A 22,211-nucleotide genomic window follows, 5' to 3' on the forward strand; every position below is an offset into this window, starting at 1 on the left:
AGTATCCCACGGTTTCACATTATTTGACAGAATAATTCAGAAAATACACTTTCTTCCTAATACCAAGGATTTAGAAACCAACAAAGAGTAAATGGGGGAAAGTTTTCAACATTTGTACCTGAAAATTCTCCAAATGGGGCCAAATTTGTGATATCAATTTTCCCACTGGATATGGTTAAGAACTTTCAACTGGTCGGGTGAATGAATATAAGTACATAAAAGACACGTTATTGAGAAACCTGCTGGGTAGAAATCAGCAAGATGATGATCATAGTCATTTAGGAGATATATATATATATATATCCGAATAATTCTAGAAATGCTTTCACTCAACAATTTGCTGCGAATGAGACATGTTTCCACCTAATGCAAAGAAAAATGATCTATGAAGAACACATGAGATGCCGGCCAGATAATCTTTGAGAAACTATGGCTGCTTTCACTTCTTTTTTTTTTTTTTTTTTTTTTTCCTTTTCCTTTTTTTTTTTTTCCCTTTGCTAACTTCATTTTTGACTGCCCAGCATCTTCAATCTAATTTACTTTGCAACCACATCGACAGTGGCAGTTGCTATACTATGTATAACTACTCAAATGAGCACGCTATTGGCTACTCATCCGGTAAATATATGTGAAAAAAGAATTTAAGAAAAAACATCAAAAGAAAAAAAACTATTCAACTCACTCGAGTTGTGGATCAGTAGGGATCTGACCAAATATATCAGGGCATGAATCCCATTTCCCTTGCTCTCTGGCCTCCCAGTACCCACCAATGTAGCGATAAGTATCACTTCCCTTCTCCTTGGCAAACCACCTTGGTTTCCAACCTCGCTCTTGCATCTTCCGAGCCTGAAAACCAAATGAAATAATATAAGCTATTCTATTGATCTAACAACTTCTGAAATCTCACCCAAATAGAATAAATAAATTAAAGATTTTGACTAGGAATGCAAATATGTCTTCAGATAGTAGATCACAAGAGAAAAAAATATTATAAAGTAAACGAGTTTTTTTTTATATTTTTTTTATAAAATTGATATCTAAAAGTCAGCTGTCCATTTCCATCAATTCTACAATTTTGCAGATCCATATTGCTGATTATTCTGGTCACAACTGGTTTCAAGCCATTTTAGCACAAACTTAAGAACAAATTATTAATTTGAGTATGTGTTTTATTTATCGTTGGAATAATTCAAAGTCCTCAAGTTCGAAGAATGCATATAGCTTGGGATATTAAATTAGGAGCTTAAGAATAAGATGAATATGCGTTGAACAAACACTCCTGAAAAAGGACCAAATATGTATCATCGAAGTATAGTCTACCTGCCGCTGGCGCTGCTCCAATCGCAACTTTTCTGAGTTAGCCATTTCGTACTCTCCATTTTCTAGACACCTTTGATCAGGTCTGAGCCTTGAATCTGTAGGAGGTAACTTTTCCTGCATATTGAAGTAACAAAAGAAACAAGTTGACCCCAGAATACATGGCAAGTGCATATCATTACATCTCAAAAATTTAATGAAAACAGAAAGAAAGGAGGGAGGAAAAAAAAAAAAAAAATTCTAAACTATCATTCGTCCCTCAGGAGGTTGCAACATTGTAACTAAAGCGGATAGATAATCTTATGCAGCCACGTCCTACAACCAAACAAAAATTGAAAATCTAGTAGGAAACTAAAGCAAAGTAATCAAAAGGATTACCTTCAAGCCTGGTGTCAGCTCATTCAAAGTCATAGCAAAGCGCGTGAAGTTATATCTAGTAGAAAATTTTGGTGGCTTGCTTCGTTTCCAGAGTAGGTGGGCTTCAGATAAAGAATCAAATCCTTTTCCCTTATGGGAACAGTCCCCCTTCACATAATGCATACTTTCATCCCATTTTCCAAATAATGTAGCCACCGTCCTTCCAGTTTTATCTTGAACTACACCCTGTACCTGAATGCAAATGGTGATTCAAGTTTCAGTCAACTTTAGCAATCTATATAAGATCTTGATCTTTTACAAGTCAGAAATTCTAATTTCAACTTTCGCAGATTTTCTAATCCCAAAATTTTAACCCAAAAAAAATGTCACATTCCTGACATCTGCCCATAATAGCCAATTCACCCAGCTGAATTGGATCAAATGAAAGCACCAGGTGATCACTTAGAATTTACAAGTTCTTCACTATTAACGATAATATGACATCCAGTTGATTTTTTTTTTTCCTTCATTGGATAGGAACATCCAGTTGAATAATTATTATACAATATAAGAAATGAGCCAGCTTTGAGTGGTAAAGCTAGAGCTAGAATAACTAAAGTCGTATATAACCTCTGCTTTCTCCCATGACAATGAAACCCTTCCAGTTTCAGAAACTTCATTTGCATCAAGAATCTAAACGCATAAAAAAAAATCCAAACAAAAATGGTTTTTATTGGTTATGCTCCCCCACTTCGTCGGGGTAATAGGTAAGCTTTTTTTATGATATCTTCCACATCATGGATGAAGGGTGTAGCACAATCCTTAAAATTAACGTGATTTGGAAACATCTTTATAACTTCCCATTGATTCCATTTTTCTACCTCCAACCTCTTGTCGAAGGCAAAGAGTCCTACTCAAAAATCAAAATCAACGTGATTTGGAAACATTTTTATAACTTTATATCGATTTCTTTTTCTCCCTCCATTCTCTTGTTAGGCAAAGAATCTAACGAAGAAGTGTCATGGTATAGAAACAATGGTCCAATGAAGAAGGCAAAGATTTACACCGTTGAGAGGATAAATGAAAAATATTTGTTAATGGTTTTCAATAATAACAATCCTATATATCTCAGATATATGATAAAATACTGTAGGAAATTACCTGGTGCGGATTCCTGTCTATAATGGACTGCTCCTTAAATTTTAGTTTACACAAGTAGTCACGATTTCCCTGTATGCGCATTGTACCATAATGATCACAGTACAGCTTTCCCAGTATCAGGTTGTAAATTGACGTTGTCACCTACAAGAAATGCATAAAGTTGAAAATAATTCAAGATTCTAAATGGTAAAATAGAACAAAGAAAAATTGAATTTAAACAATATAAAACAATCATTGGTGTAACACCTTACTCCATTGATATACTTCTCCATCATCAAATTCTAATGTCAAGAGACCAACAGGATCAAGCTGAATTGACCGACCCCAAAATTTACTCTTCAAATTGCTATCACCCCAAAATCTCCATCCATTGCCCTCGCAATGGCATGCAACTACCATTGGATGATGGCTAACCTAACAACCAAAAACAATGAAGCCATTCACTCTTTCATTCAAATACAGGAACTAGAATATGTGCAACCCAAGCATTCGAGATAAATAAATGAAGCCATCAAGTAATGATGACTTAATGAATCAAAATTTCAAAAGAATGTGAACATGAAAGACATCCTATGTGACAGTAGTACTAAACCTAATATCATTACATAACAAATGCTCCCGTGATCTTTATATGTCCAATTCTCTTTTGTTCATTGTTTAAATAGTGAACATGTTGCCTTTAGCCGGAGTGCACAGAGAAAAAAAAAATCCTATTTTGGAGGGAAGTTGTGCTCCAAACAAGAAATAACATGGAGATTGAAGGACACTCTTGAAGGTTAACTCGGCCTACACAGTGACTCCAAGAACATGAATGGGTATTTCTGGATTAATAATCGTAAAAGTTCTCACAAATGTAGAATCCTAGAATTTGTTAACAACCAAAATAAATAAGATAATTTCTAATCATAAAGTACAAAATCCGCAATATCGTTTTGATGACGTATGTTCTTTATTGTTATTATTATTATTATTTTTTTTTACAGTTTTAACTTACCACTGCTATCCCATTTCATTTCTCTTTTCCACCTTGTCCGGACAAATAATACAAACTGTTGAAATATAAGTGTAAGAGGATTAAAGCTAGTAAGGGCAAAGTTCAAGTGAAACATGTCAAATAGATTAAGTTTTCACATAGGTTATATGTTCGTGTTCCACATAAAAAATTCTATGGTAATGAGTCAATGCCGGATAGAGTTTATTTCAAGCAAGCTTGTCCTAGTGATCGTAATAAATAAATAACTTCTTTTTTAAAAAAAATCTTTTTGAAAGAAAACGATCATTAAATTGACAGTATTTGATAACTATATGGCATGCTTCGTTGATTCTCTTGGTGGAACCACTGAATTGAATGAAAAGTTATGTAAAATAAAATTAAAATTAAAAGAGAAAACCCTATGTGGTCACATAAAACACTTTTTCCCAGAATTTCTGGTTGCAAAAAACATAGGAGGATATTGTTAGGGGCCAAAACTACATGGCTTATGCTTTATTGCTTCAAATTTGATAGGTTTTCTAATTGTTCTGCTCATAAGATTAACTTCTACTGGAAAATGCCAATGTAATTTCCATTCAGCAGTTCTAGCCAGGGGCATTTATCCTTTATCCAACCGACTATTGTATAAAATTTTATAGAATTAGGCCCCTGGTTCCCACCCCTCACGCGGGAAAAATAAATCTAAAAACAATACCTTCTCCGAGAAAAACTTGAGACCTTTATCTGGAAAGTCGGCCTCATAAGTTTCCCCTAACAGTGGGTTAAATGGTTTGCAACTTCTTCCTTCTGTTGAAGCATACCCAGATACAGCAAATGCAGCTACGTTTAGAATCCTCATGAGGCTGTCACCCTGAAGAGTTGGTAAAAGATCAACTAGCTAATAAAAAATCGTTAGGGAGCATGAAGATATTCAAGGTTTTCGTTTTTTCTTTTTTTACACTTTCGAGAAAGTTACTTAAACTTCATGTGTATCACTAGAGGTTTGTGCAAAATCTCCCATGAAATCTCCATCGCTGGTTATGTAAAGAGAAAAATGTTGAAAGATATGCACTGCATAAAATCATAGATCATCAACTTACCCTTCTTCCCCATTCATATGCCCGATCAATGAGGTATGAATATTCTAAATCTTCAAAACACTTCTGCAGAGAAGAAAGAGGTTCATTGAAGTACACAGGAAGACAGACTTTAGTTAGATCTTTTCCAATGTTGTCTTTAATCATTGACCAAAGACTGACACCCTTCTCCTTTTCAACTGGATCAGGTAATTTCTTCCGCCGCTTAACATAAGAATAATTTGATCCAACAGATCTAATTGATGGGTCCACCTCTTCCTCAGAATCAACTGTACAAAGGCCTTCATCATCAGAAGAAAATGATGATATCCTGTAATCAGATCCATTACTTTTGAACGAACTCGATGATAAAAAATCTCGAGTGTCAAAAAAAGTGTTTTCATCTTCGTCTGTTTCTTCCTCTGCAGCATCGACTCTCTCATTATCATCATCAGATTCAGTAGCACTCACATCTATAGCAAGATAGAAAAGTTTAGAGAGGAAAAGAGTATGAAATATATTCCAGTGGCCAAAAGAATGTGCAATTGCATACAAACACGTCAGGAATAAGAAGATGAATACATAATAAGTCAAGTGTTCAGCGTGCTTATGCTAAGAAATTGTAAAAAAGGACCTCGAGACTATTGAAAAAAGAGGAAAAAAGACTTGAAATGTAAACATGGAGGAAAATAATTGCAAACATTGTCATCATATATCTTGATATAAGTGAGAATATAAATAATAAATATGCCAAATTATTTTGTACAGGGTTGTAATTGTTTGGCCACAGTTGTCAGACTTCCAACTCAACCTTTCTAAAAACTTAGTATTTGATATTAGTATGTTCATCAGCTACAGGCTCGCAGCTAATTGTAATTCCATTCTTCACATGGATCACATGGATTTTTCTTTCTTTTTTTTTTTTTTAAAAAAAAAAAAGGCTATGAGAATGCGCCCTTAGTCAGACATCTATCTCTTAATCGATTCAAGGACTGCATTGCTGTGGCCAATTCTTCCTCCTCTATAGCTATTATACTGTTATTTAGTCCCCCTGTGGCTTCTTCTCCAGAATATAAAATACAAGTAATTTCTCATTAGTGCTTTCAAATTTGACTGTCCAGTCACTTTTTAATTCAATAGCCTTCTAACAAAAACTCTTACTACCATCCATGAGATCTCATACACGCTGTGCTGCTTGAGACAGATCAGCTAAGAAATACTTCACCTCAGTTCATCAATTCAGATCCAAGTCTAGTACAAAGCTCCGGTGATGGTTTCATAAAAATTTCTTCTAACCATTTTTCTTTATTATATAGCACATCTTAAGAAAACATAGCACCAGAAGAAGTTTCAGATATCATCATTAGAAAAACAAAGCTGCAATTAACACAGGAAAATATTGCTTCGGATAATAATTATTAAAAAAACAACAAAATAGAAGTGACATGCCAAGAGACAATGATACAAAACTAATGAAGTACATGTAGAACCATGATTATTAGGTATAAGCATGACGACTCACCACTAAATTTTTCGAGCTGACCAGGCAAGGCCCTAGGATCATTTGACTGTCTCTGGCTCTCATCAACTACTGTATTCTCCAAGTCAACCTTTTCTGTCTACACAAGACAAACAGGGAGAAGTTTACGAAAAGCACAACAAAAAGAAAATGTTGAACGAAATGCAGAATTTGATAATTTTATATGACTGAACTTAAGAAGGTCAGTCAGTGAACTTCTATTGGAACTCCTATTGTAATTGATTTCACGAGAGATCTACTCAATGCTAAAGAAAACTAATTATTCATGGAAATTGGAGGATCAAATCTAGAAATAAAAAATTTATTAGAAATGGTCTGCATGGATTAACCCTCGCAACACCGCTTAGAGGTAAGGTTGAATCCAAATGAAGTAAATGATTTGATTGGTCTTAATATTATAACTACAAAAATAACTAGCAAGAAATGCATGCGCAGGGAACAAGCATACAAAACCTTTCAAGGTTAACTTCAACCTTCAGGCGAAGCAATCAAGAGATCCTAAAAAAATAATTTCCAAAGTGAAAGCAAAAAAAAGCAAGCAGCAGACACATTCACTATCCTTGATGAAGCAATCAAGAGATCCTATAAAAATCATTCCAAAGGTAAGGTTGAATCCAAATGACGTAAATGATTTGATTGGTCTTAATAGAATAACTATATAAACAACTAGCAAAAAATGCATGCGCAAGGAACAAGCATACAAAACCTTTCAAGGTTAACTTCAACCTTCAGGCAAAGAAATCAAGCGATCCTATAAAAATCATTTCCAAGGTGAAAGCAAAAATAGCAAGCAGCAGACACATCCTTGATGAAGCAACCAAGGGATCAGAATATAAATGTTTTCATAAGAGAATTTTAGCTTCTAGCGGCAAATAAGAGTTATGTCAAGAAAGGCATAAATATGGGAAGTTTTGATATATATTTTGTCTGTTAGGAATCAAGGTTGCCCTATTCTAAACAGAGAGTGACTGTCGACAGAAGATGTACTCCAAACATAAGTTACAATATAGAATTGAACTCAGGGAAGCTCCGAATTGTGCTTCAAAGAGTCCAATTCCAAAAGTTCAGACATAAGGTATACACTAGAGACATAAAGGAGACAATGTTTACTTAAAAAAAATGAAAACAGTCCAACATGTAAATAAACTTCAATAAAGGAACTAATTAACATATGAACAAAAAAATTGAAAGAACCGATAAAAGTTATAATAAAAAGGGCAGACATACACAAAATATCCTAGATATAACCAAATGGAATTATGCGAGAAGAAGTGGGAACTATGGTTTTGTCGTTTGAAAAACCTTGTGGATTCTGGGGATATTTGACTTCATTTTGGATTTCTCGTGGAGAAATGTAATTACTCCATAATATTTCAGTTTGATTCAAATAAAACATTTCAGTGAGAATAAGTATGCGTAAATGAGAAAATATGACACTTTCTGACTACTACACAGAGCCAAACACCATAATGGTGCAAGCATCATCAATGCCCAACCAGAATTAGAATTGTCGGATGAAGAGATGTACACCAAAGTAATGGGTTTTAAATAACCCGTATATCAATTGGGCTTAAATTCCTCCATGGAATCAACAATCAACATAGCACCATGTGGGAGGGGAAACGCACTTCAGCAAATGGTAGCTAATTATTAAAATTGAACATTTTTAAGTGCTTACAAAGTTACAAACTCAAATTCCCCTTGCATTCTATCAGACATCACTAGAAGGGGAAAATATACACTCTCCAGAACAGAGTAACAATTTATGACCCCGCTCATTAGTAAATGAATCGAAAGGTTCCAGTATTAGTAGGAAACAACAACGAAAAAAAAACAATCTTGAATTTGATTCATATGAAGTATTCTAGATTCAGTATCAATGTACCTCTAAGTTCCGCAGTGTGTCAATAAGTTGCCACTGCTTCTGCTTGAGCAACAAAAGCTGGTTTTGCAGTGCAGCAAACTCAGTCTTCATAATATTTTCAGTGTCCTGAATGGCTGTTTCACTGACACCCTCTTCTAGAAGCCGCTGTCTAATCTTGTCAGTTGACACAGACAAGAAGTCCATAGGCGCCATGAGCTCACAGTTAGACATCCTTGGGAATAATTCTTTCACTGCCTGCAATGCCTCCATCCATGCCACCCGATCCTCGCGGGTCTCTGCCCGCAAGTGAAGTCTCTTTGTCCCAGTGAAGATGGAAAACCTCTTATCATCTGACCGACTTTCTCGAATTGAGGAGACCTGTCATAGGAAAATTCAACTCAACGGTGGCAAATGATCCACAGAACCAGAATGAAAACAAGGAGTTTCACGAATTAAATTGAAAGAAACACCTGAATCCTAGACATCATTTCTCAAGTCTCATTCACGATTAACATGGAAGGCATCTTTAGAGGATCAGAAAGAAAACTTGACAAAACCCCAACCAGATCAATTGTAATCATTGATGAAGACGCTGAATTTCAACTAATAAAAGGGATGGGGAAAGAGAGAAAAAAAAAAAAAAAAAAAAAAAAAACCAGTTCCATTCTACGAAGGGGAGGAAACGAACAAAATAATAACCAAACAGAAACTAACAATGAACACAAACTGATTCATAAAATGAAGGAAGATGTTGATACAAAATATCAGCACCTCCAAAATAAGCGTGAAAATAATAACCACGAGAAGAAGAAAAATGAAAGCCATGGTACTTGAATGCAGATATTATAAAGAAGCAGTTCGGATTGGTGAGACCTTGAGATGAACTTCACCAAATGGCTTGCGCCTGAGTGGGAACTGGAGAGTCTGATTAGAGAACCCGTTCTTATGCCTCGAAATCCTCCGCATCGATACCTCGCCGATGACCTTCGATCCCTTTTCTGTTTCCTCATTGACAACGATCTTATCAGGTCCATGAATCTTATAGTATGACAAAACGCCATCCTGAAGCACAAACCAACGAGGACGCCAACCTTTGCCGTAGTTCACCCACTTGTAGAGTATACCACAGATACCATTCCCAACAATATCATTGATCTTAACGTCAACCGGAGGCTCCCTAGCCGAGGAATGGCGTCCAACCATCTCAGCAGCAAAAATACTCCGCTGACTAAGGCGTCCGGCGTCGCTACTACTAAGACTCCGATTATGCCCATAATTGGAAATTCGAATCGTCGGATCGGATCTGGACGCGATAGAGACAGCAGGAGAGGCCGGTGCAATATGGAGGTCCGGCATCGGATACGGCGGTTGCTTGGAAGGAGAGTTCTCGGAGACAGTGGAGACGCAGCAGAAAGAATGCATAGGGAATTGAAAAACAAAAGACAAAAACAGAGGAAAAAAACAACAGCAATCAAAAAGAGGGATCTGAAGAGGATGACGGTGGCGATAAACAGGTGGCGGCGGAAGTGAAAGTGACGTCGTCTGACTCGGTCGGAGGCTTCATTGATCGAAATTGTTGAAAGGCAATCACAGAAACGAAGATTTCTGGAAGAAGGCGGTTTGGATTAATACGTCTCTTTATAACGAAGCCGCACACAACCGACGGCCATAGCTGGAGAGAGAGAAGAATCCGGGAAAGAGAAATCTAAAGCGAAAAGGTCGGCGAAAACGGATTTCAATTATAGATTGGAACGAACTTGACGAAGGGGGAAAAGAAAAAGAAAATCCAATGTGTTCGTTGAAAACGAATATGGAAATCGGGGAATTAGAGATTAGAGGAAAATGCAAATCAGAGATGATGAAGAAGAAGAAGAAGCAGCTATGTCGTCCGCTGACGATGGTGACACGCGGCGACTGCCGAAGACGCGACTCAATCGACAACCCACTTTAAATATAAGGAGGTCGCCGGACGGGTGGTTAATACTTTTGAAAAAGATATTAATACCTTAATTGATTAATTAAGTAATTAATTACAGGGTTTTGTTTCGATGCGGGTGGATGTAGGAATTACAGTGGGAAACGGCGTGGGTTTGGTGAGGGGGATCCACAACGTGGAGACGGATGAGGGTTTGACGGGAACGAGGAACTCCCCTAAAGGGCTTTTTCGTCTTTTCATCTTTCATTTATATATTTTTTAATTTAATTTTATTAATTTTTGGGATTTTTGTTGTGTGTGTGAAGGATAAGGAAAAACATCTCGAATGATATGGGTTGACTCAATAATTCTTTCCTTCTTAATGAAATGGATTTTAATTTTTTTTTCCTTTTTTTTTCTTTTTTCCATTTTCGTCTGGTTATTTTAACACGTAAAGGAAGAAAGAGAAAAAGGGATAAGACGAATTAATAAATTTTAGATTTTATTTATTTATTTATTTATTTATTTATATTTGTGCCTGAAAATAATGCTCATTTTATTTCCTTTTTCTTTAGGTAAAAATAGATTTTATAAAGAAATAAATAAACTTTAAAATGAGGTTTCACTAATATTTTTTTACGAATTGAAAATTTATAAATCTATATTACCATAATTTGTTAAAATAAACACACAAAAAATATGAGGAAAAAGGATTTATTATATAAAAAAAAAAAACATTTTTAACAATATCTTCTAGAAGATAAATGTTCAACTTTTTTCTCAATTTAATTTATTCCTGGAGAAAAAGTCAATTTAATTTAATATATAAAAGCAGCTTGACCAACCCTTTCTCGTAAATAAAAAATGACCAAATTAGTGACCCAATTGGAGAGTTTAATAATGTTTTCAATATCCAAAATCAAATTTATAAAGCTACAAAATATTTTATTAATTAATATTATAAACAACATTTTTATATATACTTATTTTATTAATTAAATGCCAATTAAAAAATAAAATAGAATATAGCTGGTAGAGCATAAAGAACAATTAGATGGTTCACGCCGAAAATCTCTCCCGTTGAATATCTAAAGATATTGAAAAATGAAAAAGCAATAGCTTTATGTTATCACCGCCTCATTTGTGACTTTTATGATATTACTATTTGATGCAATTAAAATGGTATAAAAGGTTCATTTAAATGTCTATTTTTAAAAGATAAAATTACCAAAAGAATTGAAAAATATAGTTTTTGGAGTTTGTATTGAAATACGGCAGATTAGTACGTACGGTCCAGATGAAGAGGATTTGAGATGGTCGAATGGGGCGATGACACGTATACATGTACGTCCAAAATGCAGTGTATGAATATTCTGTACTGTAGCGTTACAGAGCAGGGTGCATTTTTTGAACAGTAAAATACCGGTCTCCCCCTCAGCCCTCGTAGGACAACAAAACAACTGAACCAAACGCAAAACAATAAATAATATAAAATTATATATATTTATATATATTTGCAGAACTAAGAATTTGATGCCAGTGCAGTGCCTTCTGCAGCCGCAAAATAGTAAACGCGTGGAATATAAATTAAAAGTATTTACTTTTCGAATTTTAAAATTATCAATTGCATTTTTTAAACTATTCGGTAATTAAAAAAATATTTATAATTATATAAGTAAGAGATACAGTTATAAATATATGTTGAGGGTACCCCGGTGCAATGCTCCATTACTTACTCCTTGTTTTCCAGCATGTTTTTGTTGGATGATGAAAGTCTCACATCTGCTAATTTAGAGAATTATCATGAATTTATAAATAAATAATACTTTATTTATTGGTATGAGGTGTTTTGGAAAGCCCAAAATAAAGTGGATAATATCATACTATTGTCATACTATTGTGGAGAGTCGTGTTCGTCTAACATGGTATCAAAGTCATACCCTAAACTTAGTTGTGTTCATCTAACATGGTATCAGAGCCCATTGTGGAGAGTCGTGTTCGTTTAACATGGTATCAAAGTCATACCCTGCCAATAGATTGGTAAATCCTCAGGACTCCAAACAGTCAAGAGAACAAGGGTCGCGCTCCTACTTTCACTCTCTTCTTTCTAAAGAAGCCTGCTCTTGATCTGGGTAGGAGCCCATTGTGGAGAGTCGTGTTCGTCTAACATGGTATCAGAGTCATGCCCTGTCAATAGATTGATAAATCCTCAGGACTTTAAACAGTCAAGAGAACTAGGGTCGCGCTCCTACTTTCACTCTCTTCTTTCTAAAGAAACCTGCTCTTGATCTGGGGGGATCTATCAGCATTAACATTTTCCCTTGACTAATACTCGAGACCATTTTAGAATCATGTAATTCTCTTCCGGAGCTGCAATAAAATTACCAACTTTTACACGAATTTAAAAGTGGATGAGATCGGTCGAGTAGTCTCAGTTGGAGATGGAATTGCACGTGATATTCCAATATTCGACAGCTTCATAGCCACGAAAAATAAATAGTTGGAACTAAAATACGTGACGGTCATAAATAAGAAAAAAAAAACAATTTAGTTTAATTAAAATAAAATAATTCTCCACCACTTCACCGCCAAAAAGTATTTGCACACAAATACGCCCCACGACCCCAACCACGGACAAAAATGTCAACTATTTTTAGAATATCATCCAAATATAATTTAATTAACATAAAACATCAAAATATTTATTAAACTAAAAACAATAATACATTTTTAACAGTTCAACAACGACAATAATAATAATTTTGTCGTTTCTCTAAAAAAATTTAAATACGGTAAGATTACGATAATAGTCTCCACTAATAAAATTTTTTAAATAATTTAAAATAATATAATGTTTAAATGAGATAATAATGATCTTATTATTTATTTAAAAAAATATCGAAACATTTTATAGAATGATTACTTCTAAAGTGGAAAAAAAGTCAAATCAAGCGTGAATTAATAAAAAGGCAGCTATTTTATTTTTGACCACCAAAGTTTTTTTAAGAAAAAAGACAATAATTGAAAATCTCTCCACTTTTTCCCTTTTGTTCTTACACATGTTAATGAAAACTCAACCCTCCCATCAAAACATTTACTTGAATACTAATAATTTTTTCAATAATTGATATTAAATTTTTTATAAATGGTTTAATAATAAATTTGTTTTGTTAATAAACACTTGAATTTTAAATTAAATTGTATAAATAAAACAAATTAATTTATTTTTTTAAAACATTGGTAGAGAGAGGATAATTAAAATAATAATAGTAATAAAGATGGTTCAAATATTTGATCCTCATGCTCCAAAGTGAGAATCTTTGAAGATCATGATCGAAAGTGGATTAAAAATATTAATCATGTTTAGTCTATATAAACCTACTCACCATAGATCGGTGCCTATGATAATGGAAAGCCACATATAAAGAAAATCAAATTTGGAATTTTTAATTATTTATTTATTTATTTCAACCCCACCAAACACATTAATTTTTTAATTAAAAAAAAAATTGATGTTTGTAAGAATGCTCCCACTAGTTTTGAGTATTTGTTATATAAAAATTATTCAAAATAATAATAAAACTAATAACGATCAAATTAATCAAAAAAATCAATATTTAATATATATATATATTTGTCTAATATGTTACTAAATTAACAAAATTTTCCTTTATTCATGAATTTATTAAAATTGAAAAAATAAGTACAACCAATATGCTACATACACGTGGCTTGATGAGTTGGATGGGAAAATATATTTAAAAAAAGGGTGAGGGGAACATAAAAAAAAGTGATCACATGCGGCAAGATAGGGAGCACGTGATTGGAAGGGTGGGTGACGTCACTTTCGGTGGACACGTAAGTAGAAAAAACAAGAAGATGATAGGGCATTCCTCTGCGCAGATGATCACGGACATCTCCTCTTTACTTTGACCACCTCCACTTTTTCAGCTTCAGTCAACCCACTTTATGCCACGTGGCAACCTTTATTTATTTATCACAACCCTCATTAATTAGCCTCCACATTTTTTTTAATCGTTTTAAACAATTTAATCATTCAATTAAAATAAATCAATAGTATACTACTTTATATTTATTTATAAACTCTACTCATTTATTTTATATTGTAGCATTAAATTTTGAAGGTACCTAAATGAGTTACATTTTCATATTCCAAAAAATAATTTTTAATATTTTTTAAACATTATTCTATCCGTTTAATAAATAGTTAGTTTAGCTTTAAATGCATATATTGATATATTGGCTTAGTCATGCATTGAATTCTTTATCAGACCTGTGTTGAGGTCACCCGAGCTTTTGACCCATCAAATAAGTCTCTTAGGGTTCAATTGGACCCGAGTACGCTGGTCAACTTTGGACTTATAGTCAACTTAGTTCACTTCTACTCCTTTTGCCTTCAATATTTTTACGTTTAATTTTATAAGAGTTTTATAGAAGTCTTGAGTAATCATTACAAAATTACTATCCCAATCATTAGAGTGAAAATAAATTTTTTGTTTTATTTATTTATTTTTACTATCAAAACCTTTTCACAAAATCCAAATAATTTCAAATCAAATTATTATATTTACCATCAATTATTACTTATCCAAAAAATTTTTACCCCTTTTTCACCTTATTCCTTTTGCATTTTTCTCAGTGGATGATTAGTTGGGATTAAACCCTTAAATTGAAAAATTGCTTTGAATTTTGTTATTAATAATAATTATTTATTCGTGCCTGATAAAGAAAATAAGAAAAATTAAGATAAAAGAAAAATAGAAAATAATAACATTTTCCTTTCGAGCTTCCCTTCAAAGTTTCAAAAGACATTAAGTAGGTTTACGTTTCCACATCTTTATAAGGAATATTTCGTTATCTTCTCTAACCAATGTAATGTTTCCATGAATAGAGTCGAAAACCACAATAAAAATTGACAATACATTGCAACAATATCTTATTATGATCATGACTACAACATTGCAATCAATGCCATACCAATAGAAACTTCCAAGACGACAAGACAGAGAAGTAATGGATTTTTGTGTCAAGGAAGCGACATCATAAATCATAAGGATACCATACACCTACCGCATCATTGAGGGTGAGTTGATGATATTATAAGACAGAGCCGAAGAGAGAGACAAAAGGCTGAAACAGCGGCAACTCAGAACAGGGAATTTTACTTGGCACTGCATCATCATCGTCATAAGCTCAACACAAGCCCAGTTTCACAGTTGCTGGCTTCCCCCTCATTTTGCAGCTTTTGTTTACCTCAACTCCACACATCAGGACACCTCCCCACCGCTAACTCTGTCCTTCCATGGCCCCCAGCCTCCCAAAACTCTACAAACCTGCCTTTTTTAGACATGGGTCATCTCAAAGTTTCATCAAGTTTCTACTGACTCAGTTTCTGATCATTTCGTGTTGTTAACGCCATTATCTTAATGCTTACACTACCAAACAAACACCCAAACCAGCTCGAAATTGACCTGCCATGTAGCCATAATAATATGGTAAGCATATATCACATACCCTGGAAACTCACTGGTACTACCAAAAACGTTAACCAATTCAGAATCAACCTGCCATGTAGCTTTAATAATATAGTCAAACATACGGTATGAGATCCTACCTTTCCCTAGCATATGCGTTTTAAAATCTTTGAGGGGAAACCAGAAGGAAAACTTCAAAGAGTGGGCTTGGACTGTTACAAATGGTATCAGAGTTAGACACCGGACGATGTGCTGTGAGGAGGCTGAGTACCGAAGGGGGTGGACACGAGATGGTGTGCTAGCAAGGATGCTAGGCCCCGAAGGTGGGTGGATTGTGAGATCCCACATCGTTGAGGAGAAGAACGAAATATTCTTTATAAATGTTTGGAAAACTATTCCTAGCAGACGTATTTTAAAAATCTTGAAGAAAAGCCCAAAGAGGACAATATTTGCTAGCGGTGGGCTTATGCCGTTACATATCACAAATACGACAAATACGGGATATTGATGAAGCTAAGACATGAAACTATTGGGCACAATCCTAATATGGGACCCCTTTTGTTTATTCAATCCATCCACTGTTGTGCATGTGGCAAACCAGCCCTTTTTTTCTCTCTTCTGATAGTGAACCCTAAACAAAAAGCTCCAATAGCCGTATAAGGGAAATAGACAGAAGAAGACATACCAGTTTCTGGGTCTGACATGGCGCCTCGCCACAAGAATCTTTTGGCCTTCTGTTTCTTTTTCACTCAATTCACAGTTGTAAAGTTCAAATAAGCTGCATCCGTTTCACCATCACAACACAACACCTTCTGTCATAACGGAGTTTCATTTCAAGCTCAACAGCTGGCAATAAAGTGGCAAAGGAATTCTTTAAATTTCTAATAAAAAAGAACTGCTGACTGACTGCCTGACTGATTATACCAATCGTCCCACTAGAAATTCCTTCACGTTCATTGGGATGATATTAAAATATAGCATGTTCTTGACCATGGACCCTCCTTAGTAAGGTTAAATATGAATAATATTTACATCTTCAGTAGAATCTCATTGTGTAATCATAAAAGGTAAGATAATCTTTCTCCTTTGTATTGCACATGATTCCATTCCATACAGCTCATAGTCCAAAGTGAAAAAAAAAAAAGCAGTATTCTCACACCAGTTTCCTCCGGAAGAACAAGAGGAAGATGACATGATCATTAGATTTAAGATCAAATCTCTACAGTCATTGCATTTGGAGATGAATTCATGCTTGGGGTTGCGAGTGATGCATGCCAGCTTAGTTCAAAAGGACATTCAAGCACCAATGAAGAATTAAAAGTTTCAGCGAAATGAGTATTAGCAGAAACTACGGTATTGATTGAATGGCTAACAGGGCAGTCATCTTGCAATCATTATAATTGATTCTAAAGCACTTTGAGACGTTAAACTTTATTGACCACTGTTTCTTAGTCATGGAAGAATTTGAAATGAACTTCATTGTCGATTTTGTAAACAATAACGATTTAGTTTAGGCCCGTTTGTTAACGACAATTTAGATCTTGTTTCATAACCATTTTGTTTTTTGTTTTTGACAATTAAGCTTATAAACATTATTGCTGTAAAGACCTTCCCAATTTACAATGTTTACTAAAAACGAAATCGTTATCGAATGGTGTCTTAGCTTTTTATTTTTTATTTTTGAAAATTAAGCTTATAGACGCTACTTCTACCTATAAATCGTTCGTTTGTAATCAACTTTATATCCATATTTTCAAAAACAAGTCCAAGTTTGAATCAATTCAAGTACTTACCTATTCCCATCTGGATGAAGCTCGCACAGTTGGCTGTCATCTCCAATAGCTAGCAAATATCCTGAAGATGTCAACCCCTGTATAACGAAACAAGCAAATTTCTGAACCAATAAGCATTCAATTCCAGTTTTCAAAACCATGAAAATCATAGAAGATGGTGACCTAAGAACTCTCCGTTACTAACTTGAATATTTAGTAAGGACATAATTTTTTTTTCTTATAAGTTTTAGCCAAGACCACCCTTCAGGAACCGACCAGATATAAACAATTACAACTAAGAACTAAAGTTGTAATAGTTGTAACAGCTCAAGCACACGTGTCTACTAGGGAGAGGTTTCCACACCCTTATAAGCAATGCTTCGTTCCCCTCTTCAACCGATGTGGGATCCTACAATCCACCCCCCTTGTGGGCCAAGCGTCCTCACTGGCACATCGTCTAGTGTCTGGCTCTAATACCATTTGTAACAACTCAAGCACACTAGTAGCAGATATTGTCTGCTTTGGCCCATTACGTATCGTCATCCGCCTCACAGTTTTAAAACGTGTCTATTAGGGAGAGGCTTCCATAGGATCTCACGAAATCCTAGAGCTGTCAATCAGATCTGACGTACCTGAATAGTGACAACATTTTCAACTTCTGTACAATAACTCTTTGCCCACTACATAGACAGATGTAACAAAATCATATCTATAGGAAAAAAATTATAAAGCCTACTTGGCATAACTTGCACAATAGTCCTAGCTCATAGACATCAAGCACTAAAAAAATCGAACAACATAGTCCAAATCCAGGAGGTTTTTCGTTCCATGAAACATAAGTAAAGACAATGCAAACAACAAAGCATAATCGTGAGAATCCTGGAACAGAACGTGTTGAGTTACCTGTGCAACCATGTCTGATAGTAGAGTTCCTCGAGAGCCCGAAACCCTACTTAATCAAAAAATGATGATAACAAAGTGGCATTATTCACGGATTTAGTGAGAATGAGGTCACCAGGGAAATTTTGAAACTGAAGCAGAGCAAACATGAGATAAACAGAACAAGCATGTTAGGAAGGTAACAATAAATCACCAATCAATTATATACTTAAACACTCCACTCACTTGTGAGCTTGAAAATTTGTAGATGACCCAACAAGTAGAAACCAATGTTAATGGGGGAGGACATGACATCAAAGGCGTTTGAACACAAAATCTCTTGCTCGGGTATCATCTAAATTTAAATGGAATAATATAGTTGTATTCCAATGATTCAAGAGTAAGATATATAGCCTTCTTATGTAGGAGAATGACTCAATACATAAAAGGAAAGAATGAATACACCAAATTAACATATATACATCTTATATGAACAATATCTAATAGCATTCTCTCACACCTCCACATTGCATATATGGTATAGCTATCATCTTCACAAACTTGATGGATATGTAGCTAGAAAACTTTGGAAGATTTCCTTTATGTATAATTATTCATCCGAAATCCTCCAATCCTTTATGCCATAAGTAGAAGGCAAATGCTTATCATGCACAAAACCTTAAGGCAATGAACAGCAGGAAGTGATAGAATGGTGTTCACATTAACACATTCAGAAACGAGGGAAAATGAAGAGAGATGGATGATTTCAAATTCTTTTGGAAAATAGTGTTAGCTGCTTAAAATTTACATAATTCACAACCATCTCCAGAGGATTTGTTGGATGGAAGGAGAAGCTCTAAATCCGTGCATGTACGTGACAATGCCTTGTCATGACGAAGACTTTAGACTGACATATAAATACCTTGATTTATGAAAACATCGTACAATCTTTCAAACTTGTTAAAGAAGAATGCTAAGATATCCTCTTTTCTGAACCTGTAAGGTGTACTGGATAAATTTGTAAGAGCTTCATTCAAGCATGTTGATGGTTTGTCATTGTCTACATTCACAAGGCTATTCAAATTGGTTAAAGGTAGACTAAAAGTTTCAATTTGGAAGGAGAAAACTGTAACAGCACAAGCCCACCGCTAGCAGATATTGTCCTTTTTGGGGTTTTCCTTTCGGGTTTCCCCTCAGTGAGATCCCACATCGGTTGGGGAGGAGAACGAAACATTCTTTATAAGGGTGTGAAAACCTCTCCCTAGCAGACGCGTTTTAAAAACCTTGAGGGAAAACCTAAAGAAGACAACATCCGTTCACAAGTGGGCTTGAGCTGTAGAAGAAGATCAGACCAAATGAAACCAACACACCAGCAGTAACATTGAACTTCTTCGATCTATATGTTGAAGTGCACAGAATGCCTCCAACTTTCAGGCCATTCACGTAAAGATCATTTGGCCACTTTATTTTCAAATCAATAGAGGGTAAACCCTGTACGAACCCACAGAGAATGAGCAGTATTAACCTCAACTCAAGTGCAGCACCATTTACAAATAATATTCATAACATCAATGGAATGGATAGTGTAGTTGGCACAGTAGAAATAATGAAACATACAAGGGCGTTGAATCATCTCGATAGTGTACTAGACCAGTTCTGAATGTTGGAAGCTAGTCTACCATGACTTGAATCCCTATCTATTCCTCAAGTCCCTCTAGTTTCTTTCAAACAAACGGTTTCCTCCGACTATTACCATATCTTTTTATAACAGTCCAAACCCACCACTAGCCGATATTGTCCTCTTTGAGTTTTCCCTTTCAGGTTTCCCCTCAAGGTTTTTAAAACGTGTCTCTTAGGGAGAGGTTTCCTCGCCATTATAGAGAATGTTTCATTCTCTTCGTTCTCCTCCCCCACCGAGATGAGATCTCACAATCCACCTCCTTGGGGTTCCAACGTCCTCGCTGGCATACCGCTCCCACGTCGGTTGGAGAGGAGAACGAAGTATTCTTTATAAGAGTGTGGAAACCTTTCTTTAATAGACGCGTTTTAAAACTCTTGAGAGGTAGCTCGAAAGGGAAAGCCTAAAGAAGACAATATCTGCTAGCGGTGGGCTTGGGCTGTGCAAGTTCATTCCCCCCTCCTAAGGTTTGGTTATTTAGCCATTGAGACATCTGTGCTCTATTAAACTAACACCACTCGTTTTCCTTGCTTTGATTAAAAAAACAAAACATGAACTTTTCATTCATAATTTAGCACCACCAGTTTATCAAAATTTCCAGCTAAGAGACTGAGTTCCCATTTTTTAACAAAGATTTCAAGTAAGAGTTTCTAATATGAGCCAAAAAGGACAAAAGTTACTTCTTTGTCGCAAAGATCTTTAATGGCCACAGTAATAGCAAGAGATATCACATACTGTAACAGAGGAACAATACGCCCATCTTCCATTTGAATAGTAAAGGAAAACATAAGGCAACCAGGGGGAGATACCCACAATTTCTTCGATCGACCTTCACTTAAATCCACATAATGACTTTCAATACAAAGAGGAATTCAAGGACTAACATACATGATTATGAGCACTACTCACCTCTTCCCTTGAACTGAACATCAGCCACACAGACTGTACCCAGGGGAAGGTCGCTGAAGTTGCTGTTACAAGAGAGAGCTGGATCGTCAAAGAATGAATAAGTGGCGTGGAGGAAAAAGAAATGCATCGTTACACTCACTGAGAAATGATATCCTGAGTAGAAGGAATCTACCAAAAGTATTGGTAGAAAGAGCATTCAAATACGAATCAATTCGAAACCCAATTTCCTCCAGGAATTCATCCCTTTCTGAATGCAAGAAAACCGAAATTCAGTATCGTCAGGGAGCTTCAAAGTGTCATTCCTCTTGAGCAATTTGGCAGTTTCATTGTCAGCCGCCGTTTTTCCACTCAAGATCAACGCACAGGTTGGACTGGTGTCCATTGCTGAAGCAGATGATAGAAAGAACAATCTCCTTCTTTCCCTCGCTGTTTTCCAGAAGAAGATCAATACTAATCTTCTAAACTCTCACCCCATTTAGTTATCCAACTTCTTTTTAGGGGAAAAAAAAAAAAGAACATAAATCTTTAAGAACAGTTCGACCCAACTTCAGCAAAGTAAAATTCGTCTCAAATCAACACAATGAACACAAATTTTCAGGAAAACTACCCCGACATGTATTGAAACGAACCTGGGATGGGCACGAAAGCAAGAATTCCCCTCGGAGACCGAAACGACGGAGAATTTAGGCTGGAGAAATCGTAGCGATGGTTAACATGTCATGGGCGTCTTGTATCTCTTTTGAAGAGCCTCCATTGCAAGATTTAGTAAGTTGGTGCGGAGAAATCAATATTGATACCTCGTTCATGCATAACAAATGGATTAGGCTGACATTCGCCACCCCCCGTCAAATTAAATAATCATGATACGTGCATGGTAAAGCATCACGTTTTGAGTTGTGTTTCATATATTATTGATCTATACAAGTTAGAAGTTCAAAATTTTCTCTGTAACATTCATCCCTCCAAATTTCTATTGAGGTATTGGTCTTCCTAATGCTCCTGTTATGTTATTATGAGGTGCATAATCCAACTTACTACACATGGATTAGGGTATAATATTGGCACATCATATCATTCCGTACTAAAAACTCATTTTAAAGGAAGTTGCGAGACGTATAATCTGGCTTGGTCCAATATTAATCGAAACTAGAGATCAAGCTAAATTCTTTGATTTGTGAAATGGGTCAACAAAAAAAATCAAAATTTAGTTGGTTTACCTTCCGTTTTAAACATTTTTTAGTATCGAAGTTGTGGCTATGAGCGGGGTGCGAGAAC

General features: G+C 35.3%; 1 protein-coding gene and 1 pseudogene across 2 annotated transcripts; both read right to left on the bottom strand.

Moving 5' to 3' along the window:
* Positions 1–212: 212 nt before the first annotated feature.
* On the bottom strand, positions 213–10,264 carry LOC111489710 (oxysterol-binding protein-related protein 1C-like). 2 transcript variants are annotated; one of them, XM_023138046.1, is made up of 10 exons: positions 9,162–10,264; positions 8,310–8,666; positions 6,407–6,503; positions 4,909–5,357; positions 4,524–4,679; positions 3,082–3,249; positions 2,836–2,976; positions 1,696–1,926; positions 1,321–1,434; positions 213–846 (listed from the first exon to the last, which is right to left on the bottom strand). In XM_023138046.1, exons 1-10 carry the CDS (start codon positions 9,708–9,710, stop codon positions 679–681), a joined length of 2,430 nt encoding a protein of 809 aa, XP_022993814.1. In that variant the 5' UTR covers positions 9,711–10,264; the 3' UTR covers positions 213–678. The 2 variants fall into 2 exon arrangements, with proteins under 2 accessions (XP_022993814.1, XP_022993815.1); XM_023138047.1 differs by lacking the exons at positions 8,310–8,666; positions 9,162–10,264 and adding an exon at positions 6,754–6,781.
* Positions 10,265–17,487: 7,223 nt separating this feature from the next.
* On the bottom strand, positions 17,488–22,210 carry LOC111489716 (annotated as a pseudogene).
* Between the last annotated feature and the right edge of the window lies 1 nt (position 22,211).

Source organism: Cucurbita maxima, unplaced genomic scaffold, assembly GCF_002738345.1.
Source record: "Cucurbita maxima cultivar Rimu unplaced genomic scaffold, Cmax_1.0 Cma_Scf00014, whole genome shotgun sequence".
NCBI lineage: Eukaryota > Viridiplantae > Streptophyta > Magnoliopsida > Cucurbitales > Cucurbitaceae > Cucurbita > Cucurbita maxima.